The sequence below is a fragment of the Bactrocera dorsalis genome, chromosome 1 (assembly GCF_023373825.1).
Source record: "Bactrocera dorsalis isolate Fly_Bdor chromosome 1, ASM2337382v1, whole genome shotgun sequence".
NCBI lineage: Eukaryota > Metazoa > Arthropoda > Insecta > Diptera > Tephritidae > Bactrocera > Bactrocera dorsalis.
Genome location: NC_064303.1, coordinates 112,205,034 through 112,221,352, shown reverse-complemented (window position 1 = coordinate 112,221,352; position 16,319 = coordinate 112,205,034). Strand labels below are relative to the sequence as shown.

The following is a 16,319-nucleotide window of genomic DNA, read 5'->3' as shown; positions in this document are numbered from 1 at the left end:
GTAGGAAAAATTTAACGGAAAATGACGAAAGCTAGATTTATTGCGATTGATCTTGGGCAAAGCTTCCATGAAGCCCAGCTATCTAGTAGTAGAACAAAGAAGATGTGGGAGCGCCGACCTGCTTCCATTCTACAGACAGCGGTTTTTTGCAATAGTGATTCCGCTATGGCCTGGCATACCAGTCTTATCACAAAGACAATCGATGCTATTGATAGCGAGGTTAAGCACCCTTCGACTAACCCTGAACGCACTGTTAATGAGTTCATGACTAGTCGTCGCTCTGTTATCTGAATGGATGCTTATTTTACTGAAGGAGGCTCCACTACGCAGCAGCAGAACTACTGCTACATTGATGGCTGCAACTTAGCCTTGGAAGACGTTACAATAGTAAGGAAGTCTGAAGCTGGAGTTGATAGAGAGCTCTTGACAGTAAACCCCTCCACCAACTTTTCCCTGAAAGCTTTGACACATTCGTAGAGAATCTCTCCACCCCTCTCCTCCAATGGCTTCTTCCTACCTCCTTTCTTGTCGGTATATGCGTAAAGAAGGAGCCGCCAAAGTTCGGTTTGGCGACGCAATAACTCAAGTGATCCGGTATGAAGTCAAAGTGCGTGCGGATATCCGATTTTTCAGATACTTGTTCTTTTAAGAACCCAGATTCTCTGAGTCTGATAGCAACTTTCGCTGCCATAGACCTTCCGACGATGTGTAATTGCACTAAGTGCAAGATGGCATTAAGTGTCATGATTGGAGTGAACCTTAGGGCACCATACATGCTGAGGAGCATCGCCTGTTGAATGCTCTCGATGTTCTCTGCATGTTTACAACCTTCTTAAGTGCTAATGATCTTAAGAGTAATCTTGCGTTTGTGTTAAAAAAGAAAACTTCAGAGACGAAATAGGTTCATCTTGGGTGGTAATGAGCGATTTCCTGCAGGGAAGCATAATAATATCTGCTTCACTGGCATTCTCAAGTGCTAAATTTAGATACTCAAGAAAACCAAGTAGTGGTGAATATTATGCGCATATTACATATGGCTTTACATGATGCCTTGGTCAACAACATACAAATTTACTTGCCTGTAAGCAAGTACATACGAGTACTACACATATGTATATTACATGAGAATATTTCACGGCGCGGGCGTTGTCAATTTGCTTGCCTTAAGCGCTTATAACAAGACAGTTCCTTAATTAAATGCAATATTTACAACAAATAAATCGTTATTGTCTCATCTGAGCAGAATATAAATGACTGTATTATTAATTGTGAACAAAAGATTTATATTTTACTGATTTTTGATGGCAATATTTTAATTTTTCCATGCTTACCGAGCGATAAGACGAAGATCATTGCTTATCGATGAGGTCAGTGGCGAAATGACTTCCAAATTTCAGCTTAAGCGGATTGCAATAAACTGTTTAAAAAATATAAATACAGATTATCAGGTAAACGACGTGAGATAATTAGGAAGAAGTGTAGAACTTTTCATAGATAATTTCGGAAAAAATTAACATTAAAGTCTAAGATAATAAGAGATGTGGCAACTATTCCTGCTCAGGCCTTGAAGATAAAATATAAAGTTCCAATATCTTTGTGGTTTGTTAAGGATAGCCACAGTCTCGATTAAATGGCTGAAGGTTGGGAAAATAGAAAACAATTTTCGGCGGTATTTTGAATAACATATACGATATTTATTGAGAGGAGTTTCTTTTTTTTTTACAATTCACAAACTGATTACATTCTATTGGATTTGAAAACCGAGCTGTAACGCATATTTGTCATCAATATTGGTTTATGATCGCGACTTGTTTTCCAAATGCTTGAACTGTCTCAAAATAGCAAGATATGTTACAACTGAGCAAGACAACTATTGAGGAAAGAGAAAAAATCTATATTTTGTATTCTGAAATAACTGATCTCACCTTAAAAAGTGTAGAGTTGTCAATTGTAAAGAGTTTGCAGGCGGTAAATTGTATATCCAACTTAAGATTTGTAGTTAAAAACTTGTCCGTCTGTAAAAGTGAGTTTATCAGTGGTAAAGTATTGTGAAAGAGACTAAAATAAAACATAAAAAATACAATAAAATAAAAAATTAAATAAAATAATATTAAAAAAAAGATAAAAAAAATTTAATTTTGAAAAATATAAAAATATAATTAATTAAAAATAAATATTAAAAATTCATAAAATTGAACTGAAAGAAATTAAAAAGTAAATAAAATGACAAATAAACAAAATAACAAAATAATAAAAATTATACTGTAATTAAATTAGACAAAAAATAAAATAAAAGAAAATAAAGCAACATAAAATTAAAAAATAAGACAAAATAAACTGTAAAATTAATAAAAGAAAACGGAAAAAATTAGTAGTAAAAAAAGTACATAAAATTAAATAAAGTCCAAAAAAAAAAAATAATTATTTAATAATATAAAATAAAAAAAACAAAATAAACAATTAAAAAATAATTAAAAAAAATAAAAAATAAAAGAAAATGAAATAAAATAATATAAATAATAAAATAAAAATAAATAAATTAAATAATAATAATAAAAAATAATCCAAAAAAATTATAACAATGTTAAAAAACTAAATAAAATTAAATAATAAATAAAAATAAATAAAAAAAATAAAAAATTAAATAAAACAAAGAAAAAAAAACAAAAACAAAAAAAATTATATAAAAAAAAATAAAAAATAAAAAAAATTATAAAACATGAAATAAAATAAAATAATACAAAAACAATAACAAAAACTTAAAAAAAAAAATTAAATAAAGTCCAATAGAAAAAATAATTAATTAAAAAACTACATACTTGTAATAAGAAAAAATAAATAAACTCAAATAAACTATAAAAAAAAATAAATTAATAAAAAATAAAAAAAATAAAATAAAAATAGACAAATAAAAGTAAAAAAAAAATATTAACATAAAAATTAACAATACAAAAAAATATAAAAAAAATAAATAAGGCCAAAAAAAATTCAATACTTACAATTTTCCGGCACTTTTCATTACGTCCATAAATACTGGAAATGATTGCCGACATTTGATGCGCCTGAAAATTGTGTATAAAACCAATATTTTCTCTCTTGACTCACAAACGAAAAATTATTTTCGAACATAACTTACTTCCTTAGTCAGCGTGCTACAGCAGCGTGAGATTAGCGCTATGATGCTAATGTGCAAATACAGTGAGCCAGTGTGCCACAAAATGAACCTGTCAACGCTCTTTCTTTTAGCCATAAAATATATAACCACCGATACCACATAGAATATATGTACGAAGTACATCAACAGAGCAGGGCCAACATAGTCGTTAAGCAGTTTGTAGATTCTGAGCAGATCGTAGTGCATGCGATATATAAAGGAACTGGCGTTGATAAAGCGATTTTCTGCTGGTGCTGAATAATGCCGCTCTTCCGGAAGAATCACATAGAAAATTGATGGATTTAAAGGCCTGCTACAACACCGTTGTTGCTGCTTCCCTTCGTTTGCGAAGGACTTTGCGTAGGCGTTGAGATACCGAAACCGCATTGCCAGTAGATGGCAAAGAAGCGCTATGAAAATTACAAATAAATCACTGATGTTGTTCTCTATCACATAGAACGAAAGCGAAAAAAGACCCGATGTGGACATATTTTTACTGAATAAGATAATCTGAAATGGCAGCATTATCAAGATGCACAGTTGCACCAAATAGCGTCTATAAAAGGCGCAATCGTTATGTATAGGTGACACGAGACTTGTGTGGGCTTGCAGTTGCTGATCGATTAGCAGTAACTTGTTGACAATCTGCTGAAAGTCGTGCGATTTCCACGCGCAACCCCACGTGATGGTGAGGAAGCAGAAAATTGTTAGGAATACGTGCAAAGAGACATTCACACTGTCCACACTGCCGAAAATTTGGAAATTGGATCCGCCGATGGGTGAAAATATCAGGTACGTACTAGCGATGGGCAGCAGGATGCACAATGCACGCAAGCCGCTCGTGTAGAGGGTGGTGATGAGACGCTTGCGACGTATGGGACCGATTTCATAATCGTTGTCTATGTTGTAAAATGGCAACAGACCGATGGCGGTCAGTGTGTACACAATCCACTTGATCTCCGCAAATGTGCTGTAGGCTGTGGTGAGCCCTTGCTGTGGATATCGGCGTTGCGTCCCGCTGCTTATATTTGGCTGTTGTCTTATTCCTCCGGTACGGGCCATAATCGATGTGCTGTTAACCACACTTTGAGGTTGAACCGAAGTAATTTGAGGTTGTGCTTGTTCTGTAGCGACTAAATACTAATTGCTCCAATAATTTTTCTTGCATTCCAGGGAGCCTTTTTTATTTAGATATACGAGCTATAAATAGTAAATAAATAATTGAAAGCATAAATTTTTCGAAACTATTTATTTGAAGATATTGATATAAACGTCACACAAAGAGATTAACACTACGATAGTGCGTGCACGCCTAAAAGTATATTTAACAACAAGAAATGTAAGAACAAAAGGTGCCATTTATCCAATTGCTTTCTTACGCTCAGGCAAAAAAATAAAAATAATTGATATTTTAGTATTTATGTACAAATACAGTGGAACTTCCATAACGCGAACTTTTACTACTTGGAGTTCTTCATATCACGAACTCTTGAACTGCCAATGAAAGTCACATTTCATACAAATTTCCTTCCGTAACTTATAGATTTTCTAACTGGAAGTTTTTTGTGTGTGTTCTGAAAATTTCGATCCGAAAGACGTACCTCGCTCCGGTCGACCTATTATTGAAAAAGTCGATGAAATTATGTAAAAGATTGATCAGAACCGTCACATAAGCAGCCACCACATCGCTAAGGAACTTAACATTCTTTATCAAATGGTTTTGAACCATTTTGGGAATCACATAAATTGTCTGCGAAAAATTTAATGGACCGAATTAACATCTGCAATTCTTTGCTGAAACGAAATGAAATCGAACCATTTCTGAAGCGAATGGTACCAGTGAACGAAAAGTGGATCAAATACGACAATAATGTGCAAAAAAGATCATGGTCCAAGCGTGGTGAAACTCAACAAATGATCGCAAAGCCAAGATTGACGCCTCGAAAGGTTATGTTGAGTGTTTGGTGGGATTGGAAAGTCATAATCCACTATGAGCTGATCCAGCTTGGTCGAACGATTGATTTTACATTTTACTGTCAACAACTGATGAGATTGAAGCAAGCAATCAACGAAAACTAATCAACAGAAAGGGTTTCGTCTTCCATCAGGACAACGCTTGACCACACACAACTTTGGTGACTCAGCAAAAACTGGGAGAGCTTGGCTGGGAAGTTTTGATGCATCCACCATATAGCCCTGACCTTGCACCATTGGACCATTACCATTTTTTTCGGTCAACGCAAAACTCCCTTAATGGAGTAAAGTTGGCTTCAAGAATGTATACGAGTATAATGATTCGAAGCAGTGTTTGAAGATGTTCATCGAAGTCCAATCGACAGTAAACTGAACAGACTGACACGAAACCATGAACCTATTCTAAAGCGTGGAAATTAGCAACAGTCGACTGGCAAGTTTATGCTTGAAAAAGGAAGGACCATCAACAGTGACTAATACATAGTGATATAAGACCATGTGAATGACGAAATCACAGAAAAATGGTCGGATTTGCAGAAAAAGAGGGTGCTGTTTCAGCATGACAATATACCGTGTCACAAGGTGGTGGAAAGCATGTAATGGATGAAAAATCTATATATCGCTTTCGCAGCCACTGTATTCTTCAGATCTAGCCGCCGGTTATTATTTCTCGGATGTCAAAAAATTCTCGCTGGGAAGAAATTTTCATCGAATGGAGAGGTGATTGCTGAAACTGAGGCATATTTTGAAGCAAAGGACATATCATACCACCAGAATGGTATCGAAAAGTTAAAGGCTCGCTATAATCAGTGTACCACACTTAAAGGAACTATGTCGAATTTTACTATGGTAGGCCGAAGACTTTTCAATTGCACCGTTATATGCCTTATTGGTCTTCGATCTAACAATCTGAAATCATTGTTGTAGCTTGAAATAGCCTCAGTTTATTGTTAGTGGATAAAATTACAAAAAGAGCAGTCTATAAATTGTTCTTGTGAGAAGTTGTAATTTCAGAGCATATGGCTTGTACAATAAATGCTTCCAGACATCTCAATATATTTCAATTTAAATAAATCAATTTCACATAAATTGTATTCTGAAAATTTACAGGGAAATTATTGTGCAGTTCCATCGGAACTTAGATTGCTTTTACTCGTATTTCACGAATTAAAAAACTTTATTATAAATTAGTTATGCTGAGGCGCCAGCTCTCGTTTCCTCCAACTGTTTGAACTGTATTAGAATAACCACATAAGCAATTATGGCTGAGCTTATCTGAAAGCGAACACGATTACTCAAATAATCGAAACCAAAGCGGTATATACAGACTTACGTTGAAAAGCGTTGGCATGTTGATTGGAAAGAAACCAAAGGCAGTGAATTCAGCATCCTGTTTAACGCTGAAAGTAAGAAATTTATCGATCTGCAGCGAAATGAAAAAAAAATATGTAATTTGATTCAGTAATATAAACTGAGAATATTCTACCAGATGCTGTTGCGCTTTGTCTCTGCCGTAGATGCGCGCCACTGCGTGCGACATTGCGTTTGCCTAGAAACTTAAGTACTTAAAAACGAATTCAGCGATTTAATAAAGTTTACTCCATTACCTCCTTCGTTGCCACGTCACTGTGACGCATCAGCAATGCGACGATGGGCACATATACACAAAGATAGATGAGACACCAAAGTATTCCTCTGATATTATTGACATCCAATTTCGTCAGAGTCAGGTAGACTTGATACATCGACAACGCGCTGGTGTAGGAGAAGTAGGCTATGAAGACCAGCAGCGTGATGTGCACGAAATCGTTGAGCTTTCTGTGAATCGTCAGCAAATTATTATGTTCGCGATAGAAGAGTAGCATATCGGCTGTGAAGGTCTCCGACGCCGTCGATCTCATGTTAACCGCATTTAGGCGCGCGCCCTGCCGCGTCGTATATATTTGGATGAATTCGTTCAGGTACCGAAAGCGCACCGCCAACAAATGCAACAAAGTTGCCACCCATACCACATAACTGATAATAATGGCGTGTAGTAGCATGTAGAAGAAGTACATGCTCAGACAGTAGAGGTACGACGTACATTTGCGCACATGCAGCCATTGCAGGATACATACCGCTACGACATGGACCAGCGGCATCCACATGTAGCGCTCCAAATGCGCGCATTTATTTTCCAAAGCTCGCGGCGCGTGTGAATGCCGTTGCAGCTCTTTGTCCACGCCGAGCAGCAGGTTGATGATTGTGATGAAATTCTTTGACTTTCGCTCGCTCTTCCACAAAATAATGACGCCGCTCAGTGGGCCGAGCAGCAGTTCCAGCGCTATTGTCGCATTATCCAATTCACTGTAGATGAAAATGCTGATTTTGGCGAAGGGCGAGAAGACCATGTAGAAGTACATCAATGCGCCAATGAAGCAGAAAAGACGCAGGAGCGTCGGGTAAAGTGACGCGAAGCTGTGCTTTTTCGGCAATGCAATCTTGTACGCATGTACAACCTGGAAGATCGGCACTACAGCCAAAACGTTTAGCACCAATAATATCCATTTCATGTCCTTAACGAGCGTGTATGCTGTGGCGCGTTTCTGTTGTGGTTGGCGTGTTTGCAAGACGCTCATTCTTATTGCTGCCGCTGACATTTCGACTGCATCGGGACACGGTAGAGCAACTTTTGTTTGATTTCATGTGCCTGCTGCCAGTAAGGAGGTCTTTGCACTGTCATTTTCCCTACATATATGTATGTATGTAATTATAATTAGAGAAGCGTTAAGCATACATATATGTATATATTAGAATTACATTTCCAAATGAATTGCTATGCATTAGTGATTAGTAACTAATATTTGACGTGGTCAATAACATTGATATTGTGTGCTGGTAGCAGGCCTGCCATTCAGGCATACTAATGTATTGAATTGAGTGCTGCACTGTTGTTGAACCTGCTGGATCTGATGATGAGTGGTGATTGGTAGGTAAATAAAAATTATACAGGGTGCATTATATTTCTTGTTGATGTATAAACATATATAAATATTGAAATAAACCATCGCTTTTTGATATTTGAAACGTTTTGGAATTTATTAGACTAGTGTAGAAGCCTTTGAGGAGGAAGAGAGTAATTCATATGTAGTACATTAAAACTCATTGGAAAAGAAACAAAAAATAACAAATATTAAAGAAATAATTTACTTGCGATCTGTGGACGGTATAAGGAAGGGAAGGTGTGGCCAGGCCTTAAAACAGTTTATTTCCGGCAAACATACGAGTTCTATAGAAAAAATTTATATGGAAATATTGTAGATAATGAAAAGATCTTTAACTTTTATTTATTGACTCCTTTCAAATAACCGATGTAAGGGTTACCATTTCGGCGCGTTGATTCAATGGAAAGTGATTTAAGGCTTACTTTAAGGTTTCCATATAATCCTAACTCAATTCAATCGTTTGGCAAATGCCACAGTTATATTCAAATACAAAAGTAGGCGCACCCTGTATGGTCGAGGCTACATATCAATATATATTTAGACGTGCTTTTGGCGAAGGGGTTACAGTAATAATAGTTATTGTCCAGAGTTTGATGTGTGCAACGATTATATATTTGATATTGTAGTAGAAATCTGCTTTAGAAAATAACTCCAGCACATATGTAAATGTTGAAACATTGTACGGTCCTAAGAATTTTTGCATTCATTTTATTGTCAATTTTAGTGTTTGAGGTATCAGAAAAGATATCACGATTGTTAAGTTTAATCAGATTGAGAATACACTCTGTCACTCTGTTTATAGGTACTTTGAAATTTACGATTGCTGATTTTATTTTGTAGATATTCGTAATTATTTCATAATTTATGACCTCAAAATTATAAAAAATGCTATAATCGACAAGTAAGGAAGAGCTATGTTCGTGTATATCCGAACATTTTGTATTTTCGTAACTTGCAAGGATGCTATAAGCAAGATATTCACCCTGAATTTCAATACCAAACCACATAGATTGACCGATGTCTTCGGTGAAAAATCACCAAAAGAAATTTACAAATTTTTAATTCAGAAGGTAGACATGGTTCTCATCGGATTTCGCCAATTTTCGCAGTGTATGCATAATAGGTATTATTTTAACCTCACACAAAATTCGAAATCGTTCAAGTAATTCCTGAGATAGTAATCTACTTAAAAGTGGGCGGTGCCACGCTTATTATCCATTTTTTATACCTTATAAAGCCCTTTCATATCACCTTGTTTGTGAAATTTAATGCTTGTGGCACATTTATCCCGTTAGTTATCCAGCAAGTTTCACGAAGATAATAATAATTTTTACTTACGATCAGGGGAACAAACAGCCAGTAGTTCGCAATTCAAATTGTCTCGTCATCCTGATCATTTACGACGGCTTATAAGCATAAATCGGCCTATACTGCTACAACTTCACGTTCGATATTCGGTTGAAGTTAATTATTCGTCACTAGCTTGTTGGCTTAGACCAAAGACTTAGCGTAGTTCAATAAGAAATAGACTAACGGAGTCAAAGCGCACTATCGAGGCCGCCAATTGACTGGGTCATTTCGATTGTGACTTTCGCTGTAAGGCTTGTGGCGCCGTCCTTTTTGGAACCACATATTGTTCAAGCCCATATCATCCAATTTGTGGAAAAAATATTCGGTTATCAGTGTGTGGTAGCGATGCCCGTTCACAGTAACGTGTCCGGTCTTGGTCATCACGGAAGAAGTACGGCCCAATGACGCTGCCTGCCCATAAACCGCACCAAACCGTAATTTTCTCGCGAAACTTGAAAACGACATGTAAGAGGCTGATTTGGGTCTTCCTCAATTGATGCGTGAGTGGCAGCTATATTTTTGACCCACGGGCACTTTTTTGTCTCACTGCCATGGAAACATTTTGTGCTGTGCCTGTGGATTGAAAATTTTCCACTAAACGCTCAACTGTTGATCTGACAGGACGATTATGACGACCATAAGTTGGACTAAACGCTCTTAAAGTCGAGGCCACTGACTCAGAATTTCGGTAGTAGATTTTGATAGTTTCGTCTCATTGTTGAATTATATATTTTTTTACTATGAAATAGCAAACATTACTGCAGAGAAATGTCAAAAAAGCGGAAAAAATATGGCGTCGTTTACTGTCCCTATCGGTCTGCTTTTGTAGCGTCTCTATTGAAAATACCCGGTGTACATAATCCTTTGTCTAACTCGATTAGTTGTAGATGATAGAAATAACCGTTAGGTGAATAAAACTATTGTATTCTTTGCTGCGACATGTTGCGAGACTATAAAATAAAATATATACATGCCTTACTAAACACCACTCATCACTTCATTTACATTTATTTAATAACAACCATACATGTTCATATGTATGATCAACGCAATACCACTTAGCTTTCAGATATCTATCTGAAACAATCAGTATAATTGACAATCGCAAACTAAGGCGTATATGTATGTACTTAGAAATACTATATACCCTACAATACTATACATAACCAAGCAAATGAATTACAATTCAGGAATATCCATTTTGAAAAAAAAAGATGTCGTTTTCCAATTCCAGAAAATCATATATATGCTTTATAGTCTGCTAAGGTCACAAGGGCATCAGCGAGTCCTATACTATAAGTACTATCGACTGGCGCCAAAGAAAGCGCTTGCGATCCAGAGTGCTGTTTCGAACAGCTTTTGGTTCACCCTACGTGCAGGTTAAGGGTGTTTTATAGCTCATTTGAGTAGTAAGGAGGAAACTTATAGTATAATTTAATTCCAAATTCGGTGTTCACTAAGTTGGACAAAATTTGTGATTTGTATTTTTGTAAAGTTATATAGTTATTTGATATTATACTTTGGTTTTACTCTGTATTGTGTCTAAGTAAGAAAGACATTTTTTAATTTTACATATTTTCTGAATAAAAAAATAGTGAGGAAATAGATGTGTTCCAGAGCTTTGGAGTGAGAGGTAAAACTATCTGAAATTAATCGAGAACTAGTGCCGCCGCTTTAAAGGTAAATTACTAGCTCGCTTTATAACAATTTTTCGTTTTTGTTTTTTGTGAATGAATGTCTCCAATGAAGCTTACTCAACTTAATAATAATAATTTCATAGAAAATTTAATTTTTTTTTATTTTTTTTTTTCAGTGGAAATTTCTACTCCTCGGCCTTTGAGTCTTCCAACTGCTTGAATTGAATCAATATAACCAGGTAAGTGGTGACTGCGGAGAAGATCTAAAATATTTTTTAAGTACAAACGTTGAATTACAAAAATATGTTATGAAAAATAACGGTACCTTGAATAGTGTTGTATTGTCAATAGAGAAAAAGCCATAAGCGGTGAACTGCACTTCCTGCTTAATGCTCTTCGACAGAAACTTATCCACCTAAAAGTAAATTATATTTGTTCAAGCAAAACCACTGTATAGCTGTTGCCTAAGCAAATGAGGCACTTACGATATCTTGGTAGTCCTTGCCCTTGGCGTAGACGCGCGCAAGTATCTGCCCTGTGTTATTAGCCTGGAAAGGAAATTGATTTCTAAAAGTTTTTCCATAATTTTTAAAAATCTTAACTAAGTGTGCTATTGATTATTAAAAAGAGGAATGCACCGCGACCTTAGGTCTATTGTGTACTATAAATAAATAATGATTATATTTAAGAATTCATTGTCTGTTTTCAACCTCTTTGGTGACACAATCACAGCGGAACGCCAGCAATATCAAAACGGTCGCGAAGTTCAGTATCCAGGATAAGTTCCACATTATATTGAACCAGTCATCGCCATTGCGCAAATCATACAAAGTGCAGGCATAAGTGAAGGTCAGCAGACCCGCGCAGGCATAGAGAAGGAATGCGACCAGACCCAGACCGGCGAATTTGTTGATCATTTGCAGCAAGTCCAACAACTCGTTATGTAAACTGTAAAATGTCGTGGAATTTCGTGCGAAACTCTGCACATCGTGTGCCGACGCTGCTGCCTCCTCCGCACCGTATTGAGCTATCAACTTGTTGGTTTGTTGTATGCGCAAGGTGAGTTGATGCAGCAGCGACGCAATGAATAGAACAAACACACACGAGGTAACATTCTCCACCTGGTAGAATGAAATACCCAGAAATAAGTGGGCGGGCAGAGTGCCGTAGAAACATTTCACCACCGGTATTGTTATTGCGCAGAGATAGCCAAATAGCAACAACAAACACATATTGAACGCATTTCTAATTTTTTGGCGCTGTGCTGGCGGCGGTGCCAATTGTCTCATACGTCGATCGATTTTCAAAAATCCGTTAATTATCGCGATTATTTTGGTGCCGTTGCGAGCGCACGACCAGCTAATGACAACATCGCCGAAGATGCAGAAGCAGACGCTAAGTGTGTTCGCAATGCCGTCCGTTTTGCTTCGCAGAAAAAGTTTTTGCATAATGAAGGGCGACGACAAGGCGTAGACATGCAGCAGGTGCATGGCGGTCCTAGCGCAAAAGATGGCTCGAGTGATGTGTATTGGTAGCCCTTTGGGTGCGGCGATCACATCAGGGTTCGGCGATGTATAGAATGGCACCAGACCAACTAACTTCAATATCAACACATTCCACTTGATACACGCAAGGAATGAGGACGGGCTGGGTTCTGGCGCTTTACGAATTTTTATGTTACTCATACTTTTGTAGGAGGAGACGCGTCGTTTAGTCCACATTTTTGTAGAAGCGGTATGCTGGTCGCGCGAGTGAAGTGTAAAGACTACAGCCGTACTACTATTGCATTAATTGCTCGATTGGTTTGCCCGCATGGAGGTTATTAATAAGCGAAGCTAATTGATTTTGCAATTAATTGCAGAGATAACTTTATTGGCGAAAAATCTTAAAAATTGATAAGACTGTCTGCACTAATTGAACGACATTAAATATGTAACTAAATTTATGGCGGAAGGCTACAGCAATACTTTCACACTCACATAGGAATTATTGAGTCCAAGACTCGACAATTGGAAAGCATGTATGCGATTCAATTTCAGAAACGTAATATTTTTCATCGACCAACTGCGCTGTGAAGTGTCTTATGCTGACTGAAAATGGTAGTTCAAGCGTTAACTGGAAAAGTCTCCAATTTTTTAGTAGATAAAGAAGTGATAAACAGTCGGGAAAGGGTCGGTTGAGTCACTGAAACCGATTGTGACCGATCTCTGCACGAAACATTATATGAACTTTGAAAAGATAATGAGAATACTGAAAACTTGGAGCCAAGTCCTTCTCCACCTGATCTTTCCAACGGAGTGGAAGCTTTCCTCTTCCTCTGCTTCTCCCGGCGAGTACAGCGCCGAATACTTTCAGAGCTGGAGCGTTTTCATCGATTCGGACGACATGACCTAGCCAGCGTAGCCGCTGTCTTTTAATTCGCTAAACAATGTCAATATCATCGTATATCTCATACAACTCTTCGTTCCATCTGATGTGGTATTCGTCGTGGCCAATGCGTAAAGGACCATAAATCTGCCGCAGAAACTTTCTCTTGAAAACTCGAAACGTCGGCTCATCCGTGGATGTCATCGTCCATGCCTCTGCACCATATAGCAGGACGGGAATAATGAGTAACTTATAGAATTTGGTCTTTGTTCGTCGGGAGAGGATTTTACTTCTCAATTATCTACTTAGTCCGAGGTAGCACCTGTTGGCAAGAGTTATTCTGCGTTAGAATTCGAGACTGACATTATTGTTGGTGTTAATACTGGTTCCTAGATAAACAAAATAATAATCTACGACTTTGAAGTTATGACTGTTAACAGTGACGTGAGAGCCAAGTCCCGAGTGTGACGACTGTTTGTTTGATGAAACAAGATATTTCGTCTTGCCCTCGTTCATTACCGGACCCATTTGCTTTTACAAATAATTACTAAGCGGGGTAATTGTAATGGAAGGAAAAACTTGACTTCAAAGTCTAGAAGAGAAACAGCAAAAGCTGGGATGTATTTTAGAAGTGGATCTGGAATTGTCTTCTAAAGCTTATTATGGTCATGCCAGTGTGCAAATTTCAAATTCATATCCATGAAAATTTAAGAATAGCTTGTGATCTTACAGACAGGCGGAGATATCTTTTTCGACATTTCATGTTTTACACAAAAAGTGATTCTAAACACACACTCACCTCGGAAGCCACGCCATCACAGGCACTACAAATCACCGCAATCGTTACAAATTCAGCAAAAATCCAGGCTACAGATAAACCCAAAATGTCATACCTCTTCTCAAAGCCCATGGGTTGCACTACGGTCATAAAAGCCATGTAGGATTGTTTGGTCAAGATGTAGAACGCGACACTCATGTAAGAAAGCATTGCTATGCCGCCGCTCTTGTTGATCTTATCTGTAACGTAACGGTACTTGCAGAGCATCTCAATGTGATAGCTCATCTGTCGCCAATTGCTTTCCACAGCCAGATCACTTTTCGTACTTATTTCCAACTGACCATTCACGAAGTCGATACGTTTGCTTATATTGCCGAGCAAAACGCGTAAGCAAATCGCGTACAAATTCGATATCAGCAACTGCAGGCTGTAAATTCCGAGCAAAATGGCTTGATGGTAATGAAAATGATCGCTCAGCATGTCCATGTAATAATAGGCGGTGTACAGCAAACCCGCTGCGGTGATGATCAGAAAACACGTTAGCAAATAACACGTGTATGCTGCTGTGAAGCCCTTAGCCACCAGAAATGCGTCCATCTTACCGATTTCCTGCAAGATGCCACAATAGCGTCGACTGTTCGTCGACGAAACGAAGATAATGATGTTGCAGCTTATAAGGCAAAATAGCGCCTCGGTGGTTTGATCGGAGCCCTCCAAATTGCGAAATACCGAAAAGCCACTATCGCTGTTAAGCACAACCCAGCTGACGGCCAGCGATATCATAAATAACAGTATATTGATGAAGTACGTGAAGTAGTGACCACGAAGGCTTATTCTCAGCTCGCCGCGTTTGACTTCGTAGAATGGCACAAGACCGAAAACTTGACCAGCGAAGTTTACGTATTTCATATCCTTTATGATTTTCATTTTCTTTAAACACTCACCACCGGAAGCTTCGTTGTGCTGACGTTAAAGAGATGTTCAATAATAGTCAAACAAGAACGACAATTCTAGACACTAACTGCCATATGCGCGTTTAGCATTTGATATTGATAATCCATTTGATGATGGCATTTTCATCGACACTTTAGGCTTAATATTATTTGACTGCTCTGTAATGTAGGCAATTAGCACTCAAAGTGCGAGTTCAGGTTACTTGCAAGCATTAGTTAATTGAATTTTTGTGAGAAGTTACTGGTATCATTAGTTCACTGATTATAGCGACCCTCCAACTTTTCGATATCTTTTTATAGTACGACCTGTCCTTTCCTTCCAAATAGGCCTCAGCTTCGGCGAACACCTCCTTATTGGACGAGAGTTTCCTCCCAGCAAGCATTCCTTTGAGATTTGAGAACAGGAAATAGTCACTGGAGGCCAGAACTGGAGAATACGGTGGATCTGGAAGCGATTCTAAGTCGAAATTTGAGTGAAACAGTGCGATCCCTTGTCGGCAATTCCGGTTCAATAACGTTATGTAATAGCCGCTTTTAATGATCCTTTCTTTTTCAAGGTAAAAATTATTCTATGCCCATACCAAAATACAGATGCCATACTCCCATGAAGTAATACTTAGTCCAGTGGACCAGTGGGATAGACATGAGATGGGAGTAGGTTAGGTTAAGCGGCTAAAAGTTGGGCACTCCGGCTTTTGATGCTAAAAAAACATGTCATAACCTCGCCAGACGAGTGTTGAGGTTTCCCAAGCTTTGGAGTGGGTTCACCGTGTCAGTTCATTCAGGTTAATGTCGATTGGACTTCGGAGTGAAATGATGGAGGCATGTTACTTCCATTTCGACGCTAAAACTCGGGTTTGTTATGTTTGAACATCTCCAAACACAGCTTGGAATCAATTACTCGTCGTTTTTTGGGTCAAAAGTGAGCTGGCGTGGTATCCACTTTGCACAGAGTTTTCTTATATACAAATATTCGTCATCCAAAAGTATTTTGTGGTTTTTTTATGGTTTCTTCGATAATAACCTCTTTTGAGCCTCCATTTTCGGTGCTCATTTCAATCGAAATATTTTTTTATCCATTTTTTTTTCAAAATAAATTGTTTCACTGAAAATGATCCGACA

At 37.6% G+C, this 16,319-nt stretch overlaps 2 protein-coding genes across 4 annotated transcripts; both read right to left on the bottom strand.

Annotated features, from left to right (window-relative positions):
- Positions 1–6,187: 6,187 nt before the first annotated feature.
- LOC105230818 (gustatory and pheromone receptor 32a-like) lies at positions 6,188–8,213 on the bottom strand. 2 transcript variants are annotated; one of them, XM_011211805.3, is made up of 4 exons: positions 6,736–8,213; positions 6,615–6,677; positions 6,462–6,551; positions 6,188–6,403 (listed from the first exon to the last, which is right to left on the bottom strand). In XM_011211805.3, the coding sequence occupies exons 1-4, from the start codon at positions 7,765–7,767 to the stop codon at positions 6,320–6,322; spliced, it is 1,269 nt and encodes a 422-aa protein (XP_011210107.3). In that variant the 5' UTR covers positions 7,768–8,213; the 3' UTR covers positions 6,188–6,319. The 2 variants fall into 2 exon arrangements, with proteins under 2 accessions (XP_011210107.3, XP_049305577.1); XM_049449620.1 differs by having other exon boundaries at positions 6,462–6,677.
- A 2,423-nt stretch (positions 8,214–10,636) lies between these two features.
- On the bottom strand, positions 10,637–16,237 carry LOC105230819 (gustatory receptor 68a). 2 transcript variants are annotated; one of them, XM_049447882.1, is made up of 4 exons: positions 14,266–16,237; positions 11,585–11,647; positions 11,425–11,514; positions 10,637–11,362 (listed from the first exon to the last, which is right to left on the bottom strand). In XM_049447882.1, the coding sequence occupies exons 1-4, from the start codon at positions 15,169–15,171 to the stop codon at positions 11,285–11,287; spliced, it is 1,137 nt and encodes a 378-aa protein (XP_049303839.1). In that variant the 5' UTR covers positions 15,172–16,237; the 3' UTR covers positions 10,637–11,284. The 2 variants fall into 2 exon arrangements, with proteins under 2 accessions (XP_049303839.1, XP_019847507.2); XM_019991948.2 differs by lacking the exon at positions 14,266–16,237 and adding an exon at positions 11,810–13,066.
- Positions 16,238–16,319: the final 82 nt, after the last annotated feature.